General features: G+C 35.4%; 1 protein-coding gene across 5 annotated transcripts in view; it reads left to right on the top strand.

Annotated features, from left to right (window-relative positions):
• The window catches only part of LOC108716926 (adhesion G protein-coupled receptor B3), a 490,100-nt gene that overhangs the window by 303,697 nt on the left and 158,666 nt on the right, over window positions 1-27,737 (top strand). For all 5 annotated transcript variants that reach the window (XM_018263507.2, XM_041563155.1, XM_041563156.1 and 2 more), the window contains 2 exons: window positions 2,828-2,930; window positions 22,380-22,423. In XM_018263507.2, coding sequence (XP_018118996.2) covers window positions 2,828-2,930; window positions 22,380-22,423 — 147 coding nt within the window. The remainder of the gene's footprint in view (window positions 1-2,827; window positions 2,931-22,379; window positions 22,424-27,737) is intronic.

Raw genomic sequence — 27,737 nt, 5'->3', positions numbered from 1 at the left:
AACTACTTTAATGCATTTGGCATTAGAAAAAAACTACAGCTCAAAATAGCAGAAAAGACAAGCACTCCTGAAGGGAACATGTTCAGAGCTAAAAACAATGTTTTATTTCACATTACTAAAATCTGACAAGTTTCGTATAAACAGATACGTAGTCATAGGCTAGTGATTGTTTTCACTAGCCTATGACTACGTATCTGTTGATACGAAATGCATTGCTTTTAGTAATGTGAAATAAAACATTGTTTTTCGCTCTGAAAATGTTCCCTTCAAGAGTGCTTGTCTTTTCTGCAATTTTAAAGTCGTTGCCTCACCCCAAGCTACGAGGTCGGGGCAATGCACCCAGGACACGGATGGAAGTCTGTGAGTAATTTCTCCTCCTGTTTGCTCATTTGATAACTTCATGAATACACAATACCCCAGGGTATACACACCCAGGTTTTGAGTCTGACTGGTTAGAATGTATTCATTAAATCTTGGCTGAGCAGCATTTCAGTATTTTATTAGAAAAAAAACATCCATTAACTATGCATTTGAAAAAAATGGACATTGCATTTAATGCATTGGGCATCAGAAAAGAGGAAAGAAAAACTCCAGTTGACTCCAATGCATTTGGCAACAGAAAAAATGTGGTTCAAAAAAACCTGCACATTGACATCAATGCATTTGGCAAAATTGCAGCAAAATTCACCTTTTGAAAATATTTTCATAGTTTTCCAAATTTTCACTGTGAAAATCTACTGCCAATCATCTACATGACCTAAACAGAGATTTTCCAAATTTGTCCTAACAGGAATATATTACAGACAGAACACTGTTTTCAGTGTTAGTTGTACAGAAGAAATGAATGTGTTTGTCCTTGATGTACAGAATATCCAGTCACAGTGCAGAAATAGGCAGTAGGGGGCCTCAGTGCAATGATATTGCTTGAATTCCGCTGAATTCACATTAGGCAGATAATTGAATTCAATAATAGTGATTAAATCTGAACTCTCTTTCAAATTTAAATTCTTTACCTTTATTATTTTTTATCCTCATACTGTATTATTAACTCTACATCTGAATTCAGTATGGCAATGCAGTTCCATCACTATCAATTTACACTGAATTTCATACCCTGGTGCAATGTTATGACAAATGCTGCTACCTTAAAGGGAAAGCATACTCGATAAATAGTGTTACTATTCCATTTTACAAACTGCATACTATTGTTAGCTGGTTTCAAAGAATATTCTTTCTTTATAAATGTGCAATTTTCAATGTGAGTGGGTGGTACCATATTACTCCATAAATACATTTAGTCCTGATAACTATTATCATTTTTATTACTGATTGAAAATATGTGAAATGTACAAATTATATATATATATGCCTGCCAATCAAAAGTGCTCAATCATATTGACTCTTTCGCTGCTCTATAAATTATAACAATAGTGCATATATCTTACGTATGTTGATACTTTCCCTTTTTAAATTGGCAATAGCGGTGAGTGAAATTTTTTGGCAGGAATGAATTCAATTAAAAATTTCCACATTTTGCCATTCAAACGTATTTTCACAAAACTGCCAAAAAATGTTGCCACAAAAAAAGCCCATAGATTCCAAAGTATTTTGCGCTGCAAAAGTTTCTGTGAAAAAACTTTCAGCAGAAAAAGTAAAGATTAAAAAAGCACCCAATAACTTTAATGAGTTTTGTGAATTTGCTCATCGCTAATTGGCAGTTGGTTCAGGATTTCAAGTTCTATAGTTTGATGTAGCCCTATGATTAGTAATGAAGAAAAATGCAAAAAATAAAGATATCTGCATTTTTTTTCGGTGCCACAAAACATGTTGTTCCACTGACACCAGAAAATATAGAGTAGGTCATTCCTTTTATTGGCTAACTCAGTAGATTATAGAATGCAAAATGTTGGGACTACTTAGGTCCCTGCTTTAGACATGGTGTGATTCTAATGTGAAAAATATCACTTTTGGTGAAACTGTGATTAGGGATGGGCGAATTTGACCTGTTTCGTTTAGCCAAAAATGTGCAGCCGGTGAAATGTCGCAGATGCCCATAGTCTTTTGTCGTGCGGCGTAATTTTTTTGACGCACATCTTTTTTTTTTTTTGACGCATGCTGCCATACAAGTCTATGGGCAACTTTTTTTCGGCAAAACGAGGCGAAAAAATTCGCCCATCCCTAACCGTGATCATACAACTACCCTTGTACCAAAATTAAGTGTAGCATGATACACCACAAACTGTTGTTTTTAAGTAGTTTTTGAATATACTTGTGTCAGAGTAAGTTCTAAACAGTTTTCCCCAACCAGTGGCTCTCAAGCAACATGTAGCTCACCAACATGCTCCCAGTCGCCCCAGTAGGTGCTTATTTTGAATTCTTGGCTTGGAGGGAAGTTTTGGTTGCATTAAACCAGGAGTACTGCCAAACAGAGCCTGCTTTAGACTGCCATTGTACATTGGGTTAACAAATGACCAATTACAGTCCTTATTTGGCACCCCCAGGAAATTTTCTAATGTTTGTGTTGCTCCCCAACTCTTTTTATAATTGAATTTTGGAATTGGTTTAAAGTGACATAAAAAGCTCTGTAGAAAGAAGCACCCACCTTACCCTTGTTGATTTTCATCTTATTCTCTTTCAAATATTGCTCTGTGGACTATGGAACTGGAATCAAGGGAAAACAGATCATTTTGATTATTTTATTTTAATTGAAACAACAGACATAATGCAAGAAGAGGAAAAGAGCATTTGTGAATGTTGTGCACTGTACACAGGTGTCTGTACATTTTACAATAATGAGATTTTATATTTAATTTCCTTTTTTCTCCAGAAATTTTACTGTTGTGAATTCGAAGATCATTGCGGTTACTATACACCCAGAGCCAAAAAGTACAGATTCATTGGTAGAGATTGAACTTGCTCATTTGAACAATGTAAGTATAAAGCCATATCTCCTTAAAAATGAAAAAAAATGCTGCATACTATAATTACTGATATTACTATTCAATGTATATAAAGATCACATGCATTTTATGCAGTGTATAGCTAAGCTTCTTCAGAAATCTATTATTAATAATCATAACTGTTGGCCAAACATTTAGTATTGAAGCATATCACAGTTTCACTAAATAATTCAAATCATATTTACATCTACCTTTTTATGCATATAAATGCCTTTTTTCCTCACTTTATATTTTTTATATTGATCCCTAAAACATCAATAGTACAGTAACTGATTTAAACAGTTTATTCATGTGTCAGGTGTTGCCCATGTTTTATGTTACAAGCAGTGAATATTTATAGGCGTAAGGTTGTTTACAATGTTATTTTCTTAATGGCAAATAAGAATTATTTGTTGTTGTTTATTGAACCAGGAAGCTGCATCTGCATCAAATATATTTAGTACGAGTAGTTTGTGAGGAGTAATGTCAGTAAAATCTAGATCCACTTATACGGGTTTATGGCATAGACTTAAAAGATGTAACTATGTAAGTTGGGCCATTTTTAAGGATTATTTAAGTCTATTATCTTATTCTAATGTCAATGGAAACTACATTTTACTCATTGCTTGTGTATTATCCAGTAACACCTAAAATATGTATACAATTTACCCATATTTTCTTCTGCATGAATATAAGAAAGAGACTAATACTTTTAGCCTGGACAATAACTTTTTAGTGATATTAGTGATTAGGTTAATTAATGTCCCTCTGTCAGACAATGTCAGTGAATTTAACATGTAGTTACATCATGTATTATAGTATGCCACTGGTTTCAGGATGAAAATGCTTGACTTATATAAGTAGTGATGAGGCACCTTTCACTTTTAGTTGGCCAGAAAGATGGCATGTGCTAATTGTCACCATTCAGCTCTGAATGATCAACTCTGCTCTTATGCACTTCAAAGATAAGGATACCATTAGCACAAGAAACATCAAGGATAATCATTTAACCATAATAGTCAATGGTTAGGATCACCTTAAAAAGGCCATATGTTAGAGATAGACGATGAAAGGAACAGACCATCTGATGAAGCTGCACTTTAAGAAGTGAGAACTAAGAATATTGTGTGAACCCATAGGTCCTTTTCAGATATCAGACTGTAAGTGTGTTGGTGACAGGTTTTTATATTTGGAGAAGTATGGCATTTACAGAGCACTGAAATACTGAAAAACAATTTCTCTTTTACATTAAGCTGGATGGAACTTGATGTTCTCATGGGACAGGCTTTCTTTGTTTTTCGCCGATTTTTAAATGTTTCAATTGTGGCCTCTGTGTAAAACAATTATTTGTACTTGTTTACCATATATTGGGTAATGGGGTTCTGTTTTGTGCAACATTTGGTTTCTGAAAACAACAATCTGACATTCCTTTGCATGGATTAAATATCAAATAATGACATCTTTGACATCCGTAGAAAAAGGAAACACTGGATAAATGTAGTCAATTCTGCTGGAAATGCTTGTTTATCGTCTTGCTATCTACCGAATATTCTTTTTCTTATCTAATTTGGATAACGTGATTTAACCTGCCACATTAATGCCAGCACTCTTTGCAAAGTTCCATTTTGTGATCTGACAAAAATATTAATTTGTATAGCAGCTGGTTCTGGTAGGGACTTGCCATTACACATTCAATACACAGTTTTTTTTCCACATTATACATGCTGTATATATAATTTACTGCATTGCTTCTTATACAGTAAGCTCCATTCTGTTTACATTTCTTCCAATTTCTTCCTTTATCTGGACCTATCCAATTTCACCAGTATTTCAGTCCATTTTTTGTTTTACAGGTATTTCTCATCTATACCACCAGTCCATTCCTTATTTGTGTTCATCGTCTACTCTTCCTTAGTATGTTCTTCAACTGGCAGTTGCACATAGTTTTTTTTATTTTTATCTTGCTTTATTCATGCTTTATTCATGGTTCTGCTACCTTCCTTTCTGTTCTTGTCAAACCACTCCTCTTCCACTCATCTCCAAGTATTCGGTGGGCAGAGGGTAAAAGAAGGATGGTTATATGTGCATAGACACACAGATATTTGTGTCTATGCAGAGTCACATCTTGATGGAATTGATAAATCTTTGATGTATCTCACATTTCAGTTAAGGAAAGGACAACTCTGCCCCAACAATTCTAACGAATAACCATGTCTTTAGGCAGGGTTGCCTTGTGCATGCCAGCACCAGACTATGCAGAAAACAGCAAACTCCAGACTCAGAGAGCTTCTTAAAGGAGACTGAATTGTGAACCCCTTAGTGCTCTAGTACTTGTGTCTGGGTTTGTGATATACTTTTTTTGTGCTGCAGCATACCAAAGCTTTGGTCAGCAAATAGATCCAAATGATATTTACTAGTATGTACATGGATTTAACTGCAGTATGGGTTGTTGGATAAAAGTATTCTTCTTCCACTGGACTGGACTCAAAGACAAATTGCCATTGTACATGAGTCCCATATTTTATTACTAATCTTTCATACAATTTTACTCCATTGCTGAGTAAGAATTTAATTCAGTTTCTCCAGAAGTTATTTCCAACTATTTGCCAATACGTCTTAATGCATGAGTATGTTTTATGACCTTTTCCTTTCACCTACATCTCAAGTGAGTATTGGCTGTCACTTAAATCTAAGATGTTCTCTGTGGTGAGAGTGTGTGGTGATGCAGAATATTGTACTGTACTTCTTTTTCTTCAATAAAGAATCCTCTTGAGCAGAATGTGACATTCCCAAGCCTTATTTTAGCAACTGTAGTCTCGCGGAATGACATTTGCCCACTAAGTATGCATTTATGTATAGTGATGGGCGAATTTATTCGCCAGGCGCGAATTCGCGGCGAATTTGCGCGTTTCGCCGCCAGCGAATAAATTCGCGAATCGCCCGTGAAAATTCGCGTCAAAAAATTCGCCGGCGTCAAAAAATTTTTTGAAAAACGGACGCTGGCGCCGGAAAAACGGGCGCCGGCGTCAAAAACGGGCGCTGGCGTCAAAAACGAGACGCCGGCGCCATTTCGCGAATTTTTTGCCGTTTCGCGAATTTTCCGGCGAAGCGAAATGGCGCAAATTCGCCCATCACTATTTATGTATGTCGACAGTTTAAATGTTTGAACATTTTAACAACTCTTTCCTTAAGTATTTAATATGTATTTATACATTTATAAAAAGGCTAGCAAAATTAGCACTTTTCACAATATTCCCAGCCTCTTTGTTTACCATTTAAAATGGCTACCACAATGCACTAGATACTTATGTTATCCTTTTATTTGACAAGGCAAAATTACCTGACATAAAATATCCAAATATACATATTTATATTTATTATTATTATAATTTCCATATTGGCTAAATCGCTCCAGGCACTTCTTCATCAAAGTCTTGTCATTATAGCAGTAAGCTGCTACTTGCATGGCCCACTGGTTCATCTTAGTTGATGGTATTTCCAATTATGTGCTGCTTGCTTGTTTGCTTCCCAAGAGAAAGCTTGAATGAGTATGAAAAATATCATTATTTTTCTTTTTTGCTCTTTATTGTAGACTGTATTTTGTTGAGGACTCAATGGCATCCTGTCCCATCCTGCCTCTATGTGAATGTGTCATACTGCTTTCATCTCTACAATATTTCTTTCTTTCCATATGAGTTGTTCAGAGGTCCTGGCACATACTGAACAGATTTTTTTAATGTTTCCTGTAGACGAAAAAGTTGTTTTCTGTTGAAAGTAAATTCAATGTGTGAAGTGCTTAGTAATTTCTGATGGATGGATTTGTATTTTGAAGCTACCATACAGATGAAGAACAGTTTGCTCATCTAACATTGCAATAGGCTAAAAATATCACCCCTTAGTCTCACACATGGGGTACAAAGTGTCTCTATCATTGGCAGGTACAATCTGTGAATGCTAGAGACACTTTGTGCCCTTGTTTGGATTAAAGGGGTGCAATTTTGTGGTGTAATGGGCATGCCCATGGAAAAGTTAATATGTCAGTAACCTAAGTTTCACCCTTTTTAGGAGGGATAGAGGGATTAAAAAGGGTGGAGGAGTGTGTTTGTATGTAAAGCCTGAATTAAAGCCATGCGCTAAAGAAATAAAAATAGCTGGCACTGGTGAGGGTGTAGAATCACTCTGGGTAGAGATTTCGACTGGGCAAAAGGTATCAAAAAGAATTATCATTGGTGTATGCTATAAACCACCTCGTATAAGTGTCGAGTATGAAGCCGAGCTACTCTTGCAGATACAAGCGGCTTCACAGCTGGGTCAAGTTGTTGCTATGGGTGACTTCAATTATCCAGACATTGACTGGGGTAATGGGGTTGCTAAGACAGAAAAAGCTAGTAGGTTTGTAAATATGCTGAATGACAACTTTTTATTCCAGCTCGTTCAAGAACCTACTAGGAATAACTCTCTTTTGGACCTTGTAATAACTAACAATACTGAACTCATCTCTAACATTTGTGTGGGTGAGCATTTAGGGAATAGTGATCATAACATGGTCTCCTTTGAGATTCTGTTGCAGAAGCAATTCTATAAGGGAGTAACTAAAACACTAAATTTCAGACGTGCAAACTTTGACAGTATAAGGGCATCTCTGCAACATATTAAGTGGGAAATGCTTTTCACAGGGTTAAACACAGAACAAAAATGGGAAGTCTTTAAAATGCTGCTTAATAAATATACTTGTCAGTATATTCCACTTGTAAGCAAGGAACGTCGTTGCAAAGCAAAACCTTTTTGGTTCAATAGAAGCGTTGGTGTTGAGGTGGGTAAGAAAAGACGTGCTTTTAAGGCTTTCAAGTTAGCTGGTACAGCCGAAACATTTATAAGGTACAAGGAGGCCAATAAATCATGCAAAGAAGCTATAAGGCAAGCTAAAATTGCTATAGAAAAGGATATTGCAGCAAGCAGTAAAAAAATCCAAAATTATTTTTTAAATATGTCAATAGTAAAAAAATGAAGCAGGAAGGGGTGGGACCCTTACTATCAGAGGGGGGTCAGCTGGTTGATGAAAACAAAATAAAAGCGCAGATTCTGAACTCGTATTTTTCATCTGTGTACACAAATGAAGAACCAGTAAGTGAAGGTTTCCTTCTTAACACTCCCAATTCTAGTAATACAACTAATGATGCATGGTTCACACATGAAGAAATTCAAAAGAGACTTGAACATGTTAAGATTAACAAAGGTCCAGGGCCAGATGGTATTCATCCCAGGGTAATTAGCGAGCTTAGCTCTGTGATTGCCAAACCTCTTTACTTAATTTTTCAGGATTCATTGAGATCTGGCATTGTGCCGAGAGACTGGCGAATTGCTAATGTGGTGCCTCTATTCAAAAAAGGATCCCGTTCTCAGCCTCAAAACTATAGGCCAGTTAGTCTGACGTCAGTATTAGGAAAGCTTTTCGAAGGGTTAATAAAGGATAAAATACTGGACTTCATAGCAAATCATAATACTATGAGTTTGTGCCAGCATGGTTTTATGCGTAATAGATCTTGCCAGACTAACTTAATTTCTTTTTACGAGAATGTAAGTAGAGACCTCGATTCTGGGATGGCAGTGGATGTGATTTACTTAGACTTTGCTAAAGCATTTGATACAGTGCCACACAAAAGGTTACTGGTTAAATTAAGGAATGTTGGCCTGGAACATAGTATTTGTACCTGGATAGAGAACTGGCTAAAAGATAGACTACAAAGAGTGGTGGTAAATGGAACATTTTCTAATTGGACCAGTGTTGTTAGTGGAGTACCGCAGGGCTCTGTACTAGGTCCCTTGCTTTTCAACTTGTTTATTAATGACCTGGAGGTGGGCATTGAAAGTACTGTTTCTATTTTTGCAGATGATACTAAATTGTGCAGAACTATAGGTTCCATGCAGGATGCTGCCACTTTGCAAAGTGATCTGTCTAAACTGGAAAACTGGGCAGCAAACTGGAAAATGAGGTTCAACGTTGATAAATGCAAGGTTATGCACTTTGGCAAAAATAATATAAATGCAAGTTATACACTAAATGGCAGTGTGTTGGGAGTTTCCTTAAATGAAAAGGATCTAGGGGTCTTTGTAGATAACACGTTGTCTAATTCTGGGCAGTGTCATTCTGTGACTACTAAAGCAAATAAAGTTCTGTCTTGCATAAAAAAGGGCATTAACTCAAGGGATGAAAACATAATTATGCCTCTTTATAGGTCCTTGGTGAGGCCTCATCTGGAGTATGCAGTTCAGTTTTGGACTCCAGTCCTTAAGAGGGATATAAATGAGCTGGAGAGAGTGCAGAGACGTGCAACTAAATTGGTTAGAGGGACGGAAGACTTAAATTATGAGGGTAGACTGTCAAGGTTGGGGTTGTTTTCTCTGGAAAAAAGGCGCTTGCGAGGGGACATGATTACACTTTACAAGTACATTAGAGGACATTATAGACAAATGGCAGGGGACCTTTTTACCCATAAAGTGGATCACCGTACCAGAGGCCACCCCTTTAGACTAGAAGAAAAGAACTTTCATTTGAAGCAACGTAGAGGGTTCTTCACAGTCAGGACAGTGAGGTTGTGGAATGCACTGCCGGGTGATGTTGTGATGGCTGATTCAGTTAATGCCTTTAAGAATGGCTTGGATGATTTTTTGGACAGACATAATATCCAAGGCTATTGTGATACTAAACTCTATAGTTAGTATAGGTATGGGTATATAGAATTTTAATTAAAAGTAGGGAGGGGTGTGTGTATGGATGATGGGTTTTCATTTGGAGGGGTTGAACTTGATGGACTTTGTCTTTTTTCAACCCAATTTAACTATGTAACTATGTAACTATGTAACTAAGTGATAAAATGCAGAAAAACCAAGCCAGTTCAGAAAATCACTCCTTTTTTTGCACGTGAAAAATCAGACCAGTAAATTTAATAAATATACACCTATGAGTCATCATAAAAATACCCCTCTTATGTTTTAGGCACCTGTACCAGTCCAATGCCACCTCAGTCTTGAAGATGTGTGTCATATAGTGCCTACTGTGGTGTGTGAATAATAGAATCACTTGATTTACTAAGGGAAGTGCTGGCCTGGGAATGCTTTATTCCAAATTGCGAGTATATGATTGATAATTGACTGTGCACCCCTGCAAATGCTTTGTTGGAGTGCGGATACTGAAGATATAATATATATATATATATATATATATATATATATATATATATATATATAAAATAGCAAAAATATCTGAAAATATTCAAAAATCTTGTCGGGGTAGATTTATTAAGGGTCGAATAGTAAATTGGAATTTTCTAAAAAAAAAATTTGGTCCAAGCTCTCAAATTCAAATTGTGAATTATCCAAACTCGATTTGAATTTGAATTTTGAGATTTATCAAAAACTACTGTATACCCTGGTATAACCTAGGAAAAATTCTAATTCGGCTATTCACCAACTTAAATCTGCCGAGTTCATGAATAAGTCAATGGGAGAGGTCCAGTGACCAATTAGAAGATATTAGCCTTCCTGACATTTGAGTTTTTTTCAGATAAAAAACTCGATTTGAGTTTTTGTCGATTTTGATTTGAGTTTTCGAGTGGGTAAAATTCGTTTGAGTATTAGATTTAATAGATGAATTCGAATTTCAACCTTTAATAAATGGGCCTTTTAAAAGTCTGAATGGTAAAAAACAAGTTTGAATAGTATTAACGCAGTTTCCATTGACGTCTATGGGACCTTGACTACTTTTACTTGTGAAGTTTTGTATATGAGTTTTTCATGGTTTTTACACATAATAAATCTTGAATTTTTAGAGTTTTGGCGAAATAAAAAAGATGAATTTTTAGAGAAAAATATGATTAGTTAAAAAAGGAAATCTGAATTTTAGTAAATCAGCCCCTAAAACTCTAAAACTTCTAGATACGTGTAAAAATCAAGAAAACCTGTAATACAAAATTTTGTCATATAAAAGCTGTTGAGGTCCTATACAAGTCTATGGGAGCTGTACTTATCCTATTTGTCCATTTTTAATTAAAGGGATACTGTCATGGGGAAAAAAAATGTTTTCAAAATGAATCAGTTAATAGTGCTGCTCCAGCATAATTGTGCACTGAAATCAATTTCTCAAAAGAGCAAACAGATTTTTTTATATTCAATTTTGAAATCTGACATGGGGCTAGATATTTTGTCAATTTCCCAGCTGCCCCAAGTCATGTGACTTGTGCTCTGATAAACTTCAATCACTCTTTACTGCTGTACTGCAAGTTGAAGTGATATCACTCCCCTCCCCTTTTCCCCCAGCAGCCAAACAAAAGAACAATGGGAAGGTAACCAGATAGCAGCTCCCTAACACAAGATAACAGCTGCCTAGTAGATCTAAGAACATCACTCAATAGTAAAAACTCATGTCCCACTGAGACACATTCAGTTACATTGAGAATGAAAAACAGCAGCCTGCCAGAAAGCATTTCTCTCCTAAAGTGCAGGCACAAGTCACATGACTGGGGGCAGCTGGGAAATTGACAAAATGTCTAGCCCCATGTCAGATTTTAAAATTGAATATAAAAAAATCTGTTTGCTCTTTTGAGAAATTGATTTCAGTGCACAATTCTGCTGGAGCAGCACTATTAACTGATTCATTTTGAAAAAAAAAAAAAAAAATTCCCATGACAGTATCCCTTTAACATAGACTTTAACATTTCATTGCTAATTATTGCCCAAAAAACTTAATTATCGGCTTTCAAGGTTTTAGAGAAAATGTGTTTATTTGTGGTTTCAAAAACCTCTAAAACAAATAAAATGCCATTTTAATCATAGCACATAATATTTAATTTATGATAATGAAGATAAGTATGATAATAATATAATTTAAACTGTTTTAGCACTGCATGTTTGATTTTTCTGATCTTTCATTCATTTGTAGAATTATCTTCAAGTGGACCCTTGACTGTCAAATCTGCATTTCGATATGCATGTATAATAGCATTTGGCATCAATTATAAGATTGAGAAGATAGCATCAGGCAGAGCCCTTCCACAAGTCGATTTTAATATTTCAGTAAAGAATTTCATTCCCTTCATAAATAGAATATTTTCCACATTTGTTGACCAATGAATGTTCACTAATACCGTGTTATGGCTTAAAATAAAACCACCGAGGACACAGAAATGCTTGGCATGGTCTGTGACTTTATTCTTTCTCACTCTGTCTCTCTGTTTATATACAGTATGTAATAAAAAACTTAAAGTAGCAAAATTCACCTATATATACACACGTTCAATATGAGCAAAACACATTGAATATTTGCTTCAAATACACAAGTAAGGGAACATTACATTACTCAAACATTGACTACCTCCACTGATAATTAAGCTTTGTATAAAAAAATACACCCCTTTCATCTGTCATTTTGCTGTAACTGTTTTGTTTTACGGATTAGCAGAAGTTCAGTATGGAGGCAGTTTATATTGTGCACCTGTAATCGAATTATCTACCTTTGCCTATTTACAGTAGCTCAAGAAATAAAAAAAAAAAAACATAGATTATTCTTAATTAATGTGCTATAAGGGTACTTTAATTCTATTTACGAAAGCTCACTATAATTTAGGGCCTGTTTTTATAAAATATACTGTATACTTACCATTTTATAAGTATGATTTATAGTTACCTAGATCTAGATAAGGCATTTGAGTGCTGAAAAGCCATTGCATTTCCTTTTAAGCAGGATTATCTTTATTTGCTTTAGAAGTTAGAGGGTTCACTTGCTTCCCTTGAAGAAAAGTGTATGGCTTGATCTTTAAAGTAGATATCTAGTAACAGATTGTGGCAGCATTTACCAGTGATTTCAATGGAAAATGGAATCCAAGATCTCATCATTGAAATCATGGCCTGCAAACATAGTTATACTGCTTACTCTATATGTATGTGTGTTTAAAATCTGGATAAAAAAAAAACTTTACATTTATTAAAATTTATTTCATTAAAATAAAACTCAAATAGCAGACTCTCTATTAATACGCTATGCTAACCAAATAAGTATTCATGAGAAATATAGCACCCCTTGCCACTTATGGAGCAGTCTGACTTTAGCACAGTATAAACCATTTCATATATTATACATGCCATTGTTTGTATCTGTTAAGAGATAAATCAAATACTGTATGAGTTTAAGGCAGCATTTAAATTATTACATTGCTAAGACTGAGTTTCTCAGTATTTATTAAAAGTTAAGTGTGGCATAAAGCTGAGAAATATTTTGTGTAAAGCATGAGCATTTTTAGATTCAGTGTTACTGAAGAATGCAGGGAGGTGAGGATGTGTGGTGTTGAGACTTGAGAGCTGCATGTTTCATTACATTAAAGGTTACATTGTTAGTTACTGTACATAGTTAAATCAGGTTGAAAAAAGACAAAGTCCATCAAGTTCAACCCCTCCAAATAAAAAGCCAGCATCCACACACACACCCCTCCATACTTTCCCATAAATTATATATACCCATTATCCCGTTCTGTACCCTAAATCCAGAACCCAAGCTAAGCTCCTTGGTCTCGGCTCTCACTTCTGCCTTTAACCGCCGCCTTTCACCTCGGGAGGAGCCCTCGGCTAATCGGATGCCGCCAGGTCTTAATAGAGAGAGGAGCTAAGTAAACTGTTCTGGACGAGCAAAGGGGCACAATCGTCTCAGCAGAATACTGGAAGGAAGAACACCACCAGGAACAGGCAGGCCGGGCCAGCACAAGCAGATTAGAATAGACAGACAGGCTGGTATCGGGATTAGAGAGCGTAGAATAGTCAGTGGACAGGCAAATGGTCAGGATTGGAGAGTTCTGAGTTAACTGGCAGGCAAGGATCAGGAATGGAGAAATCAGAGAAGTCACAGGCAGGCAAGGGTCAATACACAGTAGATCAATCAGGATTCAAATAATAAAGCACCCAGGAACAAGGCAAATTGAAGCTAACAATGGGCAAGGTGCTATTGACTAAACTCCCCTTTTATAGTTTTGAATTTGGCGCCATTGCGCGCTGACGTCACACGCCAGCGTCACTGCGCCTTTAAGAAATGAAAGTGCGTGCCGGAAGGAAGCCGGCACTAGGGATAAAGGGACAATGCGGCGGGCGTCCACGCCAAAGGAGCGGCGGTGGACCCCGTCGGCCACTAGACCACCAGGGTAAGTCCTTACACCCATATCTATATCACAATAGCCTTTGATATTATGTCTTTCCAAGAAATCATCCAAGCCACTCTTAAAGGCATTAACAGAATCAGAAATAGTAGAAAATAATCGTAGCAGGGGATGCAGGTATATATGGCCCTGGCCTAGCCACACGCCAGTATAAATCTCAGAAAAGAAAGTATTGCCAATACCTGTATTTGATTTCAACGGGGTGCTCCCACTTTTATTCAAGGTGCTTCCAGACACTTAACAATGGATCAAACGTTTCGGGACCGCATGGCCCTTCCTCAGTGATACCCAACCATAGAGCGTGTACATATTTATAGACATTCAAACTGCGACCTCTTGTGGTGGTCGATACAAAATACTTTAAAACAATTAAATAACAGTGTAACAATGTTAAAAGCATCACAGTGTATCCATTTCACTTTCAAAACCTGTTTCTCAATGTGACTATCATTATAGATACATATAAATGGATTAAAATTACTAAAATACTCCTTTATCATGTGAATCGTGAATTATTATTCTCTATTTAACAATTGGTAACATTAACCCATTAATCCTCAACCTGAGTGATATACTCCATGCTTACAAAAAACACTATTTACACTTTACAACACATAGTTTGTTAACATACTGATATTTGTTACTCACTGACTATAGTACAATTAGCTGGATGATGCATACATCTCACTTCTTATTGAAGATGTTCCTTATTTTAATGCTGTAAGAAAATGTGTACAAATTAATAATGGCACGAACACATTAACATCTAAAACGCGTTGGTATAGACTTAAAGAAAACAATTTAATCCCCAACTCTCGTTCAGCCCCTTAGGGGCTAGGGTTCCCAGCTTCCATATCCAGAAACATTCCCGCTGTAATAATTTTTTATCAGAATTAGTTTGCCTGGGATTGATTTCTTCTAGCACTTGCCATCTCAATTGCGCAACACTGTGTCTGTGTTCAGACCAATGTTGCCCAACCGAGGTGGCTTTGGTATGTGCATTTCGAATGGAGCTTCGGTGTTCATTTAGGCGTAATCTCACTGGTCTATTTGTCTTCCCTACATATCCCATTCCACAAGGGCATTTTAAGTAGTAGATTACATTTTTGGATAAACAGGTGTGGTACCCCCGTAATTTAATTGATGTTCCTTGTGTGGGATGTGAAACAGTATCCCCCTTTATAATGCTATTACAGTTCTGGCATGAGAGACAAGGAAACGTTCCAATTACTGGTTTACCCAGAAATCTCTGTTTAGCTGTTACTGGGGGTTGCATATCAGTGTGTACCACATAGTCACCCACATTTTTTCCTCTTTTGTAAGCAAACAAGGGAAATTCACTGAAAGACCTTGAGGTTGTAGGGTCATTCATCAGAATAGGCCAGTATTTTCTGACCACTTTTTTAACACGTTTTGAGTGTGTGTCATAAGTGGACACAAAAGGTATCCTTTGGGCCCTTTCCTCTTTTTTCTTTGTGTCTAGCAGTGTTTCTCTTGTGAGCTTATCTACCTCAATTTCTGCCTTCCGTAAGATTGATTTGGGGTATCCTTTCTTTCTGAACACAGTTAGCATTTTTTCTTTACTGTCCTGATAATTTTCAGTGGTTGAGGTAATACGCTTACAACGCATCAATTGGCTCTTCGGGAGACCCGACATCGTGTTAGGAGGGTGGAAGCTGTCAAATCTTAACATACTATTTTTGTCAACTGACTTTCTGTATAAGTTAGTAGACAGTTTATCTTTCACCCTCCTAACCTGAACGTCCAGCAACTCTATTTGTGTCTCATCAAAATGTAGTACAAATTTAATAGTATTGTGCGTCCGATTAATATATTCTCCAAATTGTAACAATTTATCTCTTGAGCCTTTCCACACAAAAAAAATGTCGTCCACAAAGCGGCTGTACCAAAAAATGGATTCAGAAAACAATATGTTCTGTAGGATGATTTGCTCCTCTAGATCATACATAAATATGTTGGCGTAATTCGGTGCCATATTAGCACCCATACTGGTACCTTGTTTTTGTAAGTGATATTGTGTGCCAAACCGAAAATAATTCCTTGTAAGGACAATCTCTAGCAGGGAGCATATCAATTGTACTAAAGGCGAGTCCTGGACATATTCTCTGTGTAACTGTTTTCTTACCGCTTCTACCCCTTCAGTGTGTGGAATACAGGTATATAAACTTGATACATCCATTGTGCATAAAAATACCCGCTCATCTTCACGTAACTTAATATGAGCAATTTTGTTTAAAAAATCTGTTGTGTCTCTAAGACACGTGGGTAATTTCTGCACAATGGGGTTCAAGTAACTGTCTATAAAGACTGCTAGCGGTTGCAACAGTGAATCATTCCCTGAGACTATTGGTCTTCCTGGGGGCTTTGATGGATGTTTGTGGATTTTGGGCAGCAAATAAAAAATGGGAACTCTTGGATGTGTTACTGTCATTGCTATTTTAATTTCAGGTGTTATTATCCCTTCTAGTTCTGCCTCATATAGGAGACTATCAATTTCTGTCTTAAATTTACTAGTGGGATCTTCTGTTAATAATAGGTAGTGTTCCTCATTATTAAGCTGATTAATTGCTTCTTGCACATACATTTCTTTGTCCATAACCACCGTAGCACCTCCTTTGTCTGCCCTTTTTATGACCACATTTTGGTCCTTTCCCAAGGCTGTTAACGCCAATTGTTCAGACTTAGGAAGGTTACGGTGGGTACTGGGCAAAGGTCTGTTTTCCCAAAGCTTTTGACATTCATTTGTTACCAGACTCTGAAACATATTAAGTGCCTTATTATCTATAGGTGGATCAAATGTACTTTTTTTATACAATTTCTTAGGAGTGACCATTTTTGAAGACTGCTACACAACATTACCCTTATCTTGAAACCAAAGTTTCAGCCGCAAATTGCGCATAAATTTGAAAAAATCAACCTGAAAATCAAAAAAACCAACACTGTGTGTGGGTACAAACGAAAGTCCTCTGTTAAGAACACGTTGTTCTACAGGAGACAGTTCCCTTGAGGAGATATTGTGTATCAAGTTCTCACCTACTGCTTGTGTTTCCTCCGAGTCACAGGGGTTTGCGCAGTGGTGTCCATTGATGCTGCTCTCTGGGTCTTGCCTGTACTGCGCGTGCCTTCTCTCTCTTCCCTCTGTAGCACTTCCTCGTTGTTTATTCTGCCCCTTCTGTTGTCCTCCTGATCGCTCTGCGGCGTACTTGTGGCTAAAAAAGCTTTTCCGCTCCTTGAGTTCCCTGAAGACGCTGTGGAGGAAGACGGGCGTTGGTCTCTGGTGTTGGCTGACGTCATCGGAGTGCGCGAACCTCGGCGCCATCGCTCCTGGGTCCTAGTGCGCTTCCTTTCTGCCGAACAGAATCAGCCATTACAACATCACCCGGCAGTGCATTCCACACCCTCACTGTCCTCGCTGTGAAGAACATCTATGCTGCTTCAAATGAAAGTTCTTTTCTTCTAGTCTGAAGGGGTGGCCTCTGGTATGGTGATCCTCTTTATGGGTAAAAAGGTTGAATTTATTGGTATTAAAGCTTTTTGCAACCATGATTAAACTCATTTGTGGGAATGTAATGTTTTGTTAGTGCAAAAAACCTGCACTACCATGCGACCATGTTTGCATCCTTTTTGACTGATTAAAGATCTCAAGGACTTCATTGCAATCTTTTTGAACAAATGGTTTTATATTAAAATTTGATGGTTTTAAACTTCAAAAATGTCAAATTTTTAGTGTTTTAGAGAAATAAAAGAAAACGTCAGTTTCCTATAATAGTATCTTAGTCTCTTAATTAGACAATATACTCTAATACTTTCAGCTTACTCATGTCACTGCACTGTATCTAATTCCCCTTGCTAGGATTAATAGGTTTCATTGTCTTTGACCAAATAGAAAAGTGTCTTATAACCAAACAGAAAATATAAATGTCTTAGAGGTACATACCATTGAGGCTAAAATAGGCACATTGATCTTTAGAAAAACAAAAGTGTTTTGCCCTGAATTAGGCACATAGATCTCATTATCAGTTCATTAGACCACAATCTGCAGGCAAATAAGCTTCCAAATAGGAGGTAGCATCTGAATTAAAACATGATGAAGGTCATGTTCAGTCCACGTAATTATTATCTAAAGCTAACCTATTTTGGCATCGCACATAACAAAACAATGCATACTGTACCCTAACATGGGCAAGAAATATTGGCCTATTTTGCATATAGATTCTTATAAATTCTTCTACCTTTCCTTCGCCTTGTTCTGTTCTTCCTTTTATTTTTGTAATGTTAAAGGTAAATATGGTTCCAGCTCTTACTAATAGATCTTTTTATATCTGGAAGAGGCTATTCCCATCAGTAAAATACAGCATGACTTTATATCTATGTCAGATGATTTCATTAACTTTTCACTCTACATTTCCCATCTGAAAGGCTAGTGAATAAAGTTATATCAACATTTGTTGCTCCTATATTGCACATTGATGAAACCTATTAATAAAGTGACTGATAATTCTGATATCACATTTCCCAATATCGGAAATTAAGTAATATTAGTAGATGATATACTAGTTATTTGCCAGTTATTGCTTATTTAAATAACTGAAAATATTGGGATTCAGAGTTCAGAAGACGTTAATCACTCTGCAAAGTGTGGTTGGTGCAGAAAAATGATTATATATGTATATAAATTGTAATAAAAATGCAAAATCCTTCTGATAGGAAAGGAGCAGGGAGAATATTAAATACTGAAAAAAATTGCAGATTTGATTTGTTTGCATTGTATATGAAGCTAAGCATTGTCTGTTAAAATGAATGTATTTTATCCTTTCTATGGGATTTATGTACTGCAAACTGGTGGATTATTCTCTCTATTTTTCTGCATAATGCACTCAGATGAAGAATACACAGAATGATTTCCAAACCAGTGCTCTATATTTTTCATCATACATAGCTGTCCATTTCACTTTCATTTCATTTCCTCCCCAAAGGGATGTACTAAAGCAAAAGGCAATTTCTCCATTTTTCAACAAAATTTTTTTTATAACAAGTGAATCATATAAAAAAATTAAACTCTGTCTGCCTTCATAATGCCTATTTTTTTCAAATTTATTGTGATGAATTAATTTTTGTTTTAATAATGTAGAACTGCAATCTGAAAAAATGATACCAGCTAGATCACAATTTAAAAAACAAAATGCAACTGCAAATGTTCTCTTTCTTTCTCTTTTCTCTGTATTGGTGTTTACAGAGTGAGCAGATGCTACCTGTTATTTTCATGTTAATTGTCTGTTAGTCATGCAATAATGAAATTTTCTGCAATGATTAATTGGGCATATGAAAGAAATGTACTCTGAAGAAAATGTACTTAGACATATATATTATAATTCTCATCTGCAAATAAATACAGTTGTACAGTTTTATTTAAATATTTCACTTAATATTCGTTATATTAGATTGATTTTAGGTAAACTTTGATGTATCTCATGCACCTATTCTGGTGAAATGTTTGTAAACTAGTATGTCTTGTATTTCTACCATTTACTCTATAAAGAGCTACAGGAGACAATAACACAAAAATAATAATAGTGATATTTTTGGTTTTGTAAAGGATTGGTTTACTCCTCAACAATCACATACTCTTCCATCTTTCTCAGATCAGTTTTATATGGTGTCATGCAAATGGAAGAGTTGAGAAGTGTAACTAAAATACTGAACTATAAAATCATAATGTAGGGATGGGCAAATTTTTTTGCTTTGTTTCGACGCATAAATTACACCCATAGACTTGTATGGCGTTGCGTGCAAAAAATGTCGCTCATCAAAAAAAATTTGCTGCACGTCGGTGTCAGATGACATTTCGCCGGCGGCAAAATTTTCGCAAAACGAAACGGGTCTTATTCGCCCAAACCTAATCAGAAGTTGACTGAAATACTCTATATGGCAAACAAGTGCTGACATGGTTTGGATATATGTGATAGTGTTCATTATAAGGTGTGAGTGCATCCTTCAGGAGATTTTAGTAATTTTGCTCTATATATAATTTATAATAATTTCATTACAATTCCACTGCATTAGTGAATACACCAGAGGCTGCTGCTTTTTGAAATGTAAGAGTGCAAAATGAGGGCTTTATTGAGGATTTTTTTATAGAGTTTTTGTGTTCAAGGGGGCATAGAACCAGGAACAGTGAAGCTATTATTTTGCAATAGTCTATGAATATTTTCATTTATCCAGGTCATGATGCCTGCAGTATCTAGTAAAATTAAAAGTCAAAGGCAATTGGACATCTAGATTTTATTTTTCCTGAAAAATGTTTCATCAATTCTTCAGTGGTAGTGAATTCCCAAGCATTTAAACCCTTGCGGTAGTAAAGTCACAGACATCCAATCACAATGGTTCCACTGAACTTCAGGAAGGTGTTGGCTGAAATTCACAGATGTGTGAAAGTGTGATCCAGTCACAATGGTATCATGATTTTCATTGTTAACGAGCAGTGTGTGAGTGTTTTAGGAAACAATATCTATGGGAAAAAAGCTTGTACATCCAATCAATTTTTAGAAGACCTTCACTCAAGGAGATCCAATTAGTAAAGGTGAGACTTGACCAACACTAATAATACATAAATACAAATAAAAAAGAAGAATTTACAAAAAGGGAATTCTGGCATAATAGTAGCCACATAAATAAAACATTTCATGCACAGATGTATGTAGACAAGAAAGACCAGACTTTTTTTCTCAAATTTCTCAGATATTTGAAAAGATACAAAAAAAATAGTATATTTGAAGACGGCTTAAGTTTGGAGCCGAAACGTCGATAATAAAATAAGTTTGTGAATTTTACACTCTATGCAAGACCTGGTTGTGCGGTTTATTTGCCAATTTGATTGATATATATATATATATATATATATATATATATATATATATATATATATATTTATATCTTTAATACAATCTATTTAAGAGATATTGCTGAGAATCTGTCTTGATCACATACTGTTAGAAAAATGTGTGCTCTTCTATGTACTTTTCATAAATCCATTAAGAATCAATCATTCTACTCTTTTATATGCTGTTTTATTGAAATGTGCATATAGAGTGCCTATTTTCCTTGCATTACATTATATTTACATTATACCTAAAATATATGCATATATGTCTAAACCCATTCTTAAGTCCATTATTGACTCAAATCACATCATCTTCTGGTGGCCAAAATATATAATGCAAGCTATTTTCACATTTTAGGGACATTTAGTAAAAGAAAGCAATAATAGTGGGCTTAAAATATTCTGAAATTATTTGAAATTCTTTTGATTAATTTGTTTAGCCAGCAATATTTTGTGCATTAACATATAAACATGTAGTATTAAATGTATAAGAATATATCTTATTTGTAGATCATGTGTGATGCCAGTCACATATATGTCATATTTTTTTCTTAAGCATTTGCTAAACTGGAAGAAAGGAATATTTGTTGGATTCCTGTATCAGAGAATGACAGTAGATAAAATATATTCTTTGCAGGTATTGGTACAAACATCAGACATAGATAGCATTAGGGAATTATAGAAAATAACCCCCAAAATATCTTAATTTCCTTGCTCAAAACATGATATTAAAATGAGGGGACACTCCAACCATTTGTCTTCACCCAGCACTCACTACAGACCTCCCATCCATCTTAACAAAAGTTTTTACTTATTTCCTGTCTCTATGCTATGGGTGTTTGTATTTTGCTTATGACAGGGACACTGAAGTACAAATGAGGAGAGCTTTTCTCTGAATGATCTTAGTGCTGTTACCATAAAAACATATTTATTAAATATGATGATCAACGATGGGCGTAATTTCTCACGTTTCGCTTCGCCGCAAAATTCACGAAACATTGAAAAGTCACTTGTGTCAATTTTGATGCTGGTGTTAAAGTCAATGGGCGTCTGAATAGTGCTGATGCGCAGCGATTTTGATGTGAGCAACTTTTCAGACTAGCGTCCAAACTTTTTGACTCGGGCGAATTTATTTGCCGGCGCCAAAATGTGGAAATTTGCCGCAAATTAGTGACAGGCGAGTTTATTCGCCCATCACTAATGATTATATGATTTGTTGCTTTATTTTTCCATGTAAGTATATTAGTAATGTCATTTATTACCTTTTATTTAGAAAAATAACACATATAACTGTGTATACCTAAACTTGCAGTTGATATATATATATGTTATTTTTTTTAGGGTACTCTAAAGCCATACTGTGTTCTTTGGGATGATGCAAAATCGTAAGTATCAAACTTACATTTTACATTACAATTTAACTTTATTCTATATGTTGTATCTGTATTTTTGCCTTTTCTCCTGTGACAACAGACCTTAATGAATACTATTTAATGATTACATGTACTGTATTCTAGAGATAGGAGAGACAAATTTAAACACGTGCAAAGTTCTGTTATATATGCAGTGCATAGCGGTTTTACCTTGAGGGCATTTAATACCTGCAGTCATCCATGGATATGCACGATTAACAGTATTGAAGCTCAGCACATTACATATACTTTCTGAATTCTTACCTACTGTAGATAATTCTTTGTTCTGGCAGAAGCTATACTTCCAATACAAAAACCTAAATCAAATGTGACATTTAGTGCAATTATTTGGGAGACATGACTATACATGATGAACACTTTTCATGCACAACTGGTCTTGTGGCAGCCTGCAGTGTTGCCTCCCAGTATCTTTGTAAGTACTAAGTGATGATGTGGTTTTCAATTAATTGCTCACCTTAAATGATGTTGCTCTATCATTTTTGGCATTTTATACCTTTCTTTTGCTGCACAGAATATTCTCCTTTTTAATTAAGGAAGGGCATGAGAATAAGCAGAACCAATATTTTGTTCTGATTTCATTGTTAAATAAGAAAATTGTAGTTGAGGAGAAGTTCCCCTTTTAACACCACTTTAGAATTGCTAAAGAGATCAACAGCATATTAAAAGGGAATTTCACCTTGAAATAAAATTTTCAAGAAAGTGATAATTCAAAACAATTTGCAATTGGTTTTGATTTTTCCTTATTTGTGTTTTTTTCAGTAATTCATTTTTAATTTAGCAGGTCTCCAGTTTGCATTTTCAGCAATCTGATTGCTAGGGTCCAAATTACCCTAGCAACCATGCATTGATTTGAATTAGAGACTGGAATATGAATTGGAGATGGCCGGAGTAGAAAAACAAGTAATAAAAAGTAGCAATAACTATAAGGGGCACATTTACTATTGGTCAAATATCGAGGGTTAATTATCCCTCGATATTCGACCCTCGAAGTTAAATCCTTCGACTTCGAATATCGAAGTTGAAGGATTTATTGCATTTAGTTCGTTCGAACGATCGAAGGATTTTAATCCATCGATCGAACGATTTTCCTTCGATCAGAAATTGCAAGGAAAGCCTATGGGGACCTTCCTCATAGGCCATTGGTGCTCGGTAGGTTTTAGGTGGTGAAGTAGGTGGTCGAAGTTTTTTTTAAAGAGACAGAACTTCGACTATCGAATGGTCGAATAGTCGAACGATTTTTAGTTTGAATCATTTGATTCAAAGTCGTAGTTGAAGTAGCCAATTCGATGGTCGAAGTAGCCAAAAAAATACTTCGAAATCTGAAGTATTTTTTATTCTAATCCTTCACTCGAGCTAAGTAAATGTGCCCCTTTATGTATAACGATTTTTAGATGGGCTCAGTGAAACTCATTTGAAAGTTGGAATGACTTTAAAAAAAATGAAGACTGACTGAAAAGTTGTCTATCCAAACCAATGTAATTCTTGTAAAAAAAATGCTACATAAGTGAATAGGCCACCCTTCAGTATGTATATAATATAAACTAAACAAAAAGTGGGAATGCACCAAATCCAGAATTCGGTTCAGGATTTGGCCTTTTTCAGCAGAATTCTGATTCGGCGGAATCCAAGGGAGTTATTTACTAAACTCTGAATGCAAAAATTACAAAAACATTGTGATTTTTTTTTTTTATAAAATAGGACTTTTCACAAATTTTTCAGAATTTATTAAACCCAGAGGATGGAAAAGTCTGAATCAGAATATCTGGCATCTCAGACCTGTCGAGGTTTCATATAAATCAGTGGGAGAAGTCCCAGTGATTTTTTGATGTGCGCTGGGTTTTGTGAAAAATCTGAAAAAATCATTAAAATCTAATGAAAAATCCAAACAAATTGTGAAAATCGGATGAAAAATATGAATCTGAAAAATCACATGGCTTTTTGTCACACAAACAAGAAAGTCAAACATTTTTTAGCTGCACGCTGCATGCGTGGTTCTCTTTTTCCCTCATTTCCCTAATTCAAATATGCAAATTATGGTTTGTATACTGCCTTGCAAAAGTTTTAACCCCCCCTTGGCTTTTTACCTATTTTGTAACATTCGAACCTGTAATTTAAATGTTTTATGTTATGGATCCGCACTAAATAGTCTAAGTTGGTGAAGTGAAATGAAAAAAAAAAATATAAAAAAGAATTAAAAAAAAAACAAAAAACTGAAAATTGGCATGTCCATATGTATCCACCCCTTTTGCCATGAAGCCCCTAAAAAATGCTGGTGCAACCAATTACCTTCAAAAGTCACAAAATTAGTGAAACAGTTGAGAATCTGTGGTCAGACTTGAAGATTGCTGTTCACAAGAGAAAACCATCCATCATGAAGGAGCTTGATTTTGTTATTTTTGTTGTTTGCTTCACAATAAAAAAAAATCTTCAAAGTTGTAGACATGTTCTGTGAATGAAATGGTGCAAACTCTCAAACAATCCATTTTAATTCTAGGTTGTGAGGCAACAAAACATGAAAAATGTCAAGGAGGGTGAAGACTTTTGCAATGCACTGTATATATGTGATATGCCCAAGTTAATGCTGGTCACATAGTTCAGCCATGGTCAAATGGGAAAATAAAGGTATAGCCTCACTCCAAATGTCCTAGGAACTGAATTCTATGGAATACAAGCTCCTTCGACTTTGGCAAGCACTGCCCAACTTTTGTGACCAAAAGGAGCAATAATGCAACATGGAATAGTACCCAAACATGGGTTCCTGCTCCAACTGGACCAAATGATATGATGGGATTTTTGCTTACTCTGATGCTTATTGCCATTACTCTAATGGCAATATTTATGCTCCCAATGATCCTGGCCTGCAATGCTTCATCTGCACATACTCCTTTTTAGTATGCCCATCATTTAACCTAGTCCTTGGTGCTTTCCAAGACCAACCAAATTTCGCCTGACTCAACCCCTGCCATTTGGGAAATAAAATACCCATTAAAAAAAAAAAAAGTTTTATCTTCTACAGTTGCTGTCAGGAAAACAAATCTCAGCATTTGCATTTCCTGGCAATTGAAGAGTATAGTAAATGAGAGCAGAGTCATATCATTTGACTACAGCTGCTGTTTGTTGTACTTTAAATGCTTGCCTTCCTTCAGTAACATATTTATAGATTTTAGTGTTTGTATTTTGACCAACTTTGCAAAACTAGAAAACAGTTTTTGTTTGCCAACATATTTGACAGGTGATTTATCAAGCGTCTAAAGTCAATCGCACAACAAGGCAAAAACTAACATTTTAAACATGTCATTAAAATTATAATGATCTCATGAATATGTTTAATATGTTTAAGTGCAACAGCCACAGTTTTACGTAAATTTCACAGTGCATTTCACCAGTGGTTTCATAAGCTTGGATTTTAACATCATAAAGCATAAAATTTATATTGCATTCAGGCCAAGTTAGGACTAATCACTAAAGCTGACAATATTTGTCTGTTTGAATTGAGCTAAGCTCTAATGCTATATTAGAACTGCATTATAGAACTGGGATTTGTGATTATATTTTCATTAGGGCAGCATTCATATATATCATATATATTCGTATATGGGTGGAGACACAAGGGGTTAAAGGAGTTAGGAAGTGAAGGGGGTGTTCTCTTTTACCTTGAACAGCTGCAAGAAACAGTTACAAGAAAGTTAACAGTTAAATATTATATAAATGTAATTGTTTACACTGCCCTACACTTAACGGATGTTGATCATTATTTATATGGATTTGTTAATAAACAAACTGCTGCCTTTCTCACCCAAAATATCTCATGTGGTTTGGTATTTTGTCTTAAGGGGAGAGCCTAGTATTGTTGGGAAGAGTCTAGTCACAATTACATTTAAATATAAAAAGAAACCGTTGACATTTTTAAATTAATGTATTGTGGAAAATTGTTTGGTATTAATATTTAAATGCAAATACCCTTCGTTCCCCACCTTTTAGGGATGTTCCCTAGCATGGTTTCTGTATTTAGCAAGATTTGAATATAAAAATATAACAAAGAAATAACTAGTCATTTTTCAAGAATGTCTTTATATTCTTAGACTAGGAAATAATTAGTATATAGTTTAATTTCCATTGCTTTTCCATAGAGTTCATGTTGAGAGGATACATAGTTATAACATGACTTTCAAAGGGAAATAGTGATACCACTTTTGTTTCTATCCCTAACCCAATGGAGGTTTATTATGAACAGTGGTGGTCCTAGCTGCTCCCATAGTTTGAATTGTTATTGTTAATTTGCTTTCCCAGAACACTGTACATGCTGAATGTGTAAGCACTTTTATTGTCCCTACAAGCAGGAATTGTATAGCAACATTACAGACTTCCTGATTAACAATCATTGCTAACATCCAGCTAAAGAACAGTGCCATAGAAACGCAATGGGACAATGGATGTGTCACTGTCCATTCCTTTGGTTTGACAATATCTAGATCCATAACAACAATACAGACCAAGGGCTGCAGGAATAGGTTGAAAAGAAATTTAAAAAAAAAAATGCAAAATAAAAATGAACAACATATGAAAAGAATTATTATTTACTGATTCCATAAAGGCCATGAAGAAAAGGCCATTTTTAAAAATAAATCTTTAAATGGTGGTAGATAAATGTAAAACTAAAACAGCATATACATCAGAGCTAAGAAACAATATCCCACAAGTCCAGTAGCAAAATGATTGCTTGACCTGTCATTGAGAGAGCATCATGTGATAATCAGACATACTGTAGTCAATTAAAGACATTGTCCCTAGGGTGAATCCAGCTGTGCTGGTGTCTCCACAATAATAAACAAACTCTGACTCTTTCTTCTTTAATATATTGACCCAGAAGAGAATCTCTACTGGGATCCGTGTTGACCTTTACTACAGAAAATTACTGTTACTCCAGCTATTAAACACACAGAATTTCAGCTAATCATTTATTTTGTTAGTTTGTTTTGATTTGATGGTATTCCTCTGTGATCCCATTTAAATCAGTTTTTAAAGTAGTATTTATCATTTGTTATGTAAATTGTCATGTGTATAATCTATTTATATTTTAAATGCATTTTTGTCTCAGATATATTATAATCTCTCACTCTGCTGTATTTTCCATACCCACTGGTACCCAATACAGTGAATATGAAGCTCATTCTCCTGCATAATATTTGCAGTGAAAATTTCATTGGGAAATTCTCTTATAAAAGATTATAAACAAATTATTATATTCTATTATTTAAGTTTGTAA

This window comes from Xenopus laevis, chromosome 5L (genome assembly GCF_017654675.1).
Source record: "Xenopus laevis strain J_2021 chromosome 5L, Xenopus_laevis_v10.1, whole genome shotgun sequence".
NCBI classification, from domain to species: Eukaryota; Metazoa; Chordata; class Amphibia; order Anura; family Pipidae; genus Xenopus; species Xenopus laevis.
The sequence above is the reverse complement of the archived record's forward strand: the minus strand, read 5'-3'. Positions and strand labels throughout refer to the sequence as shown.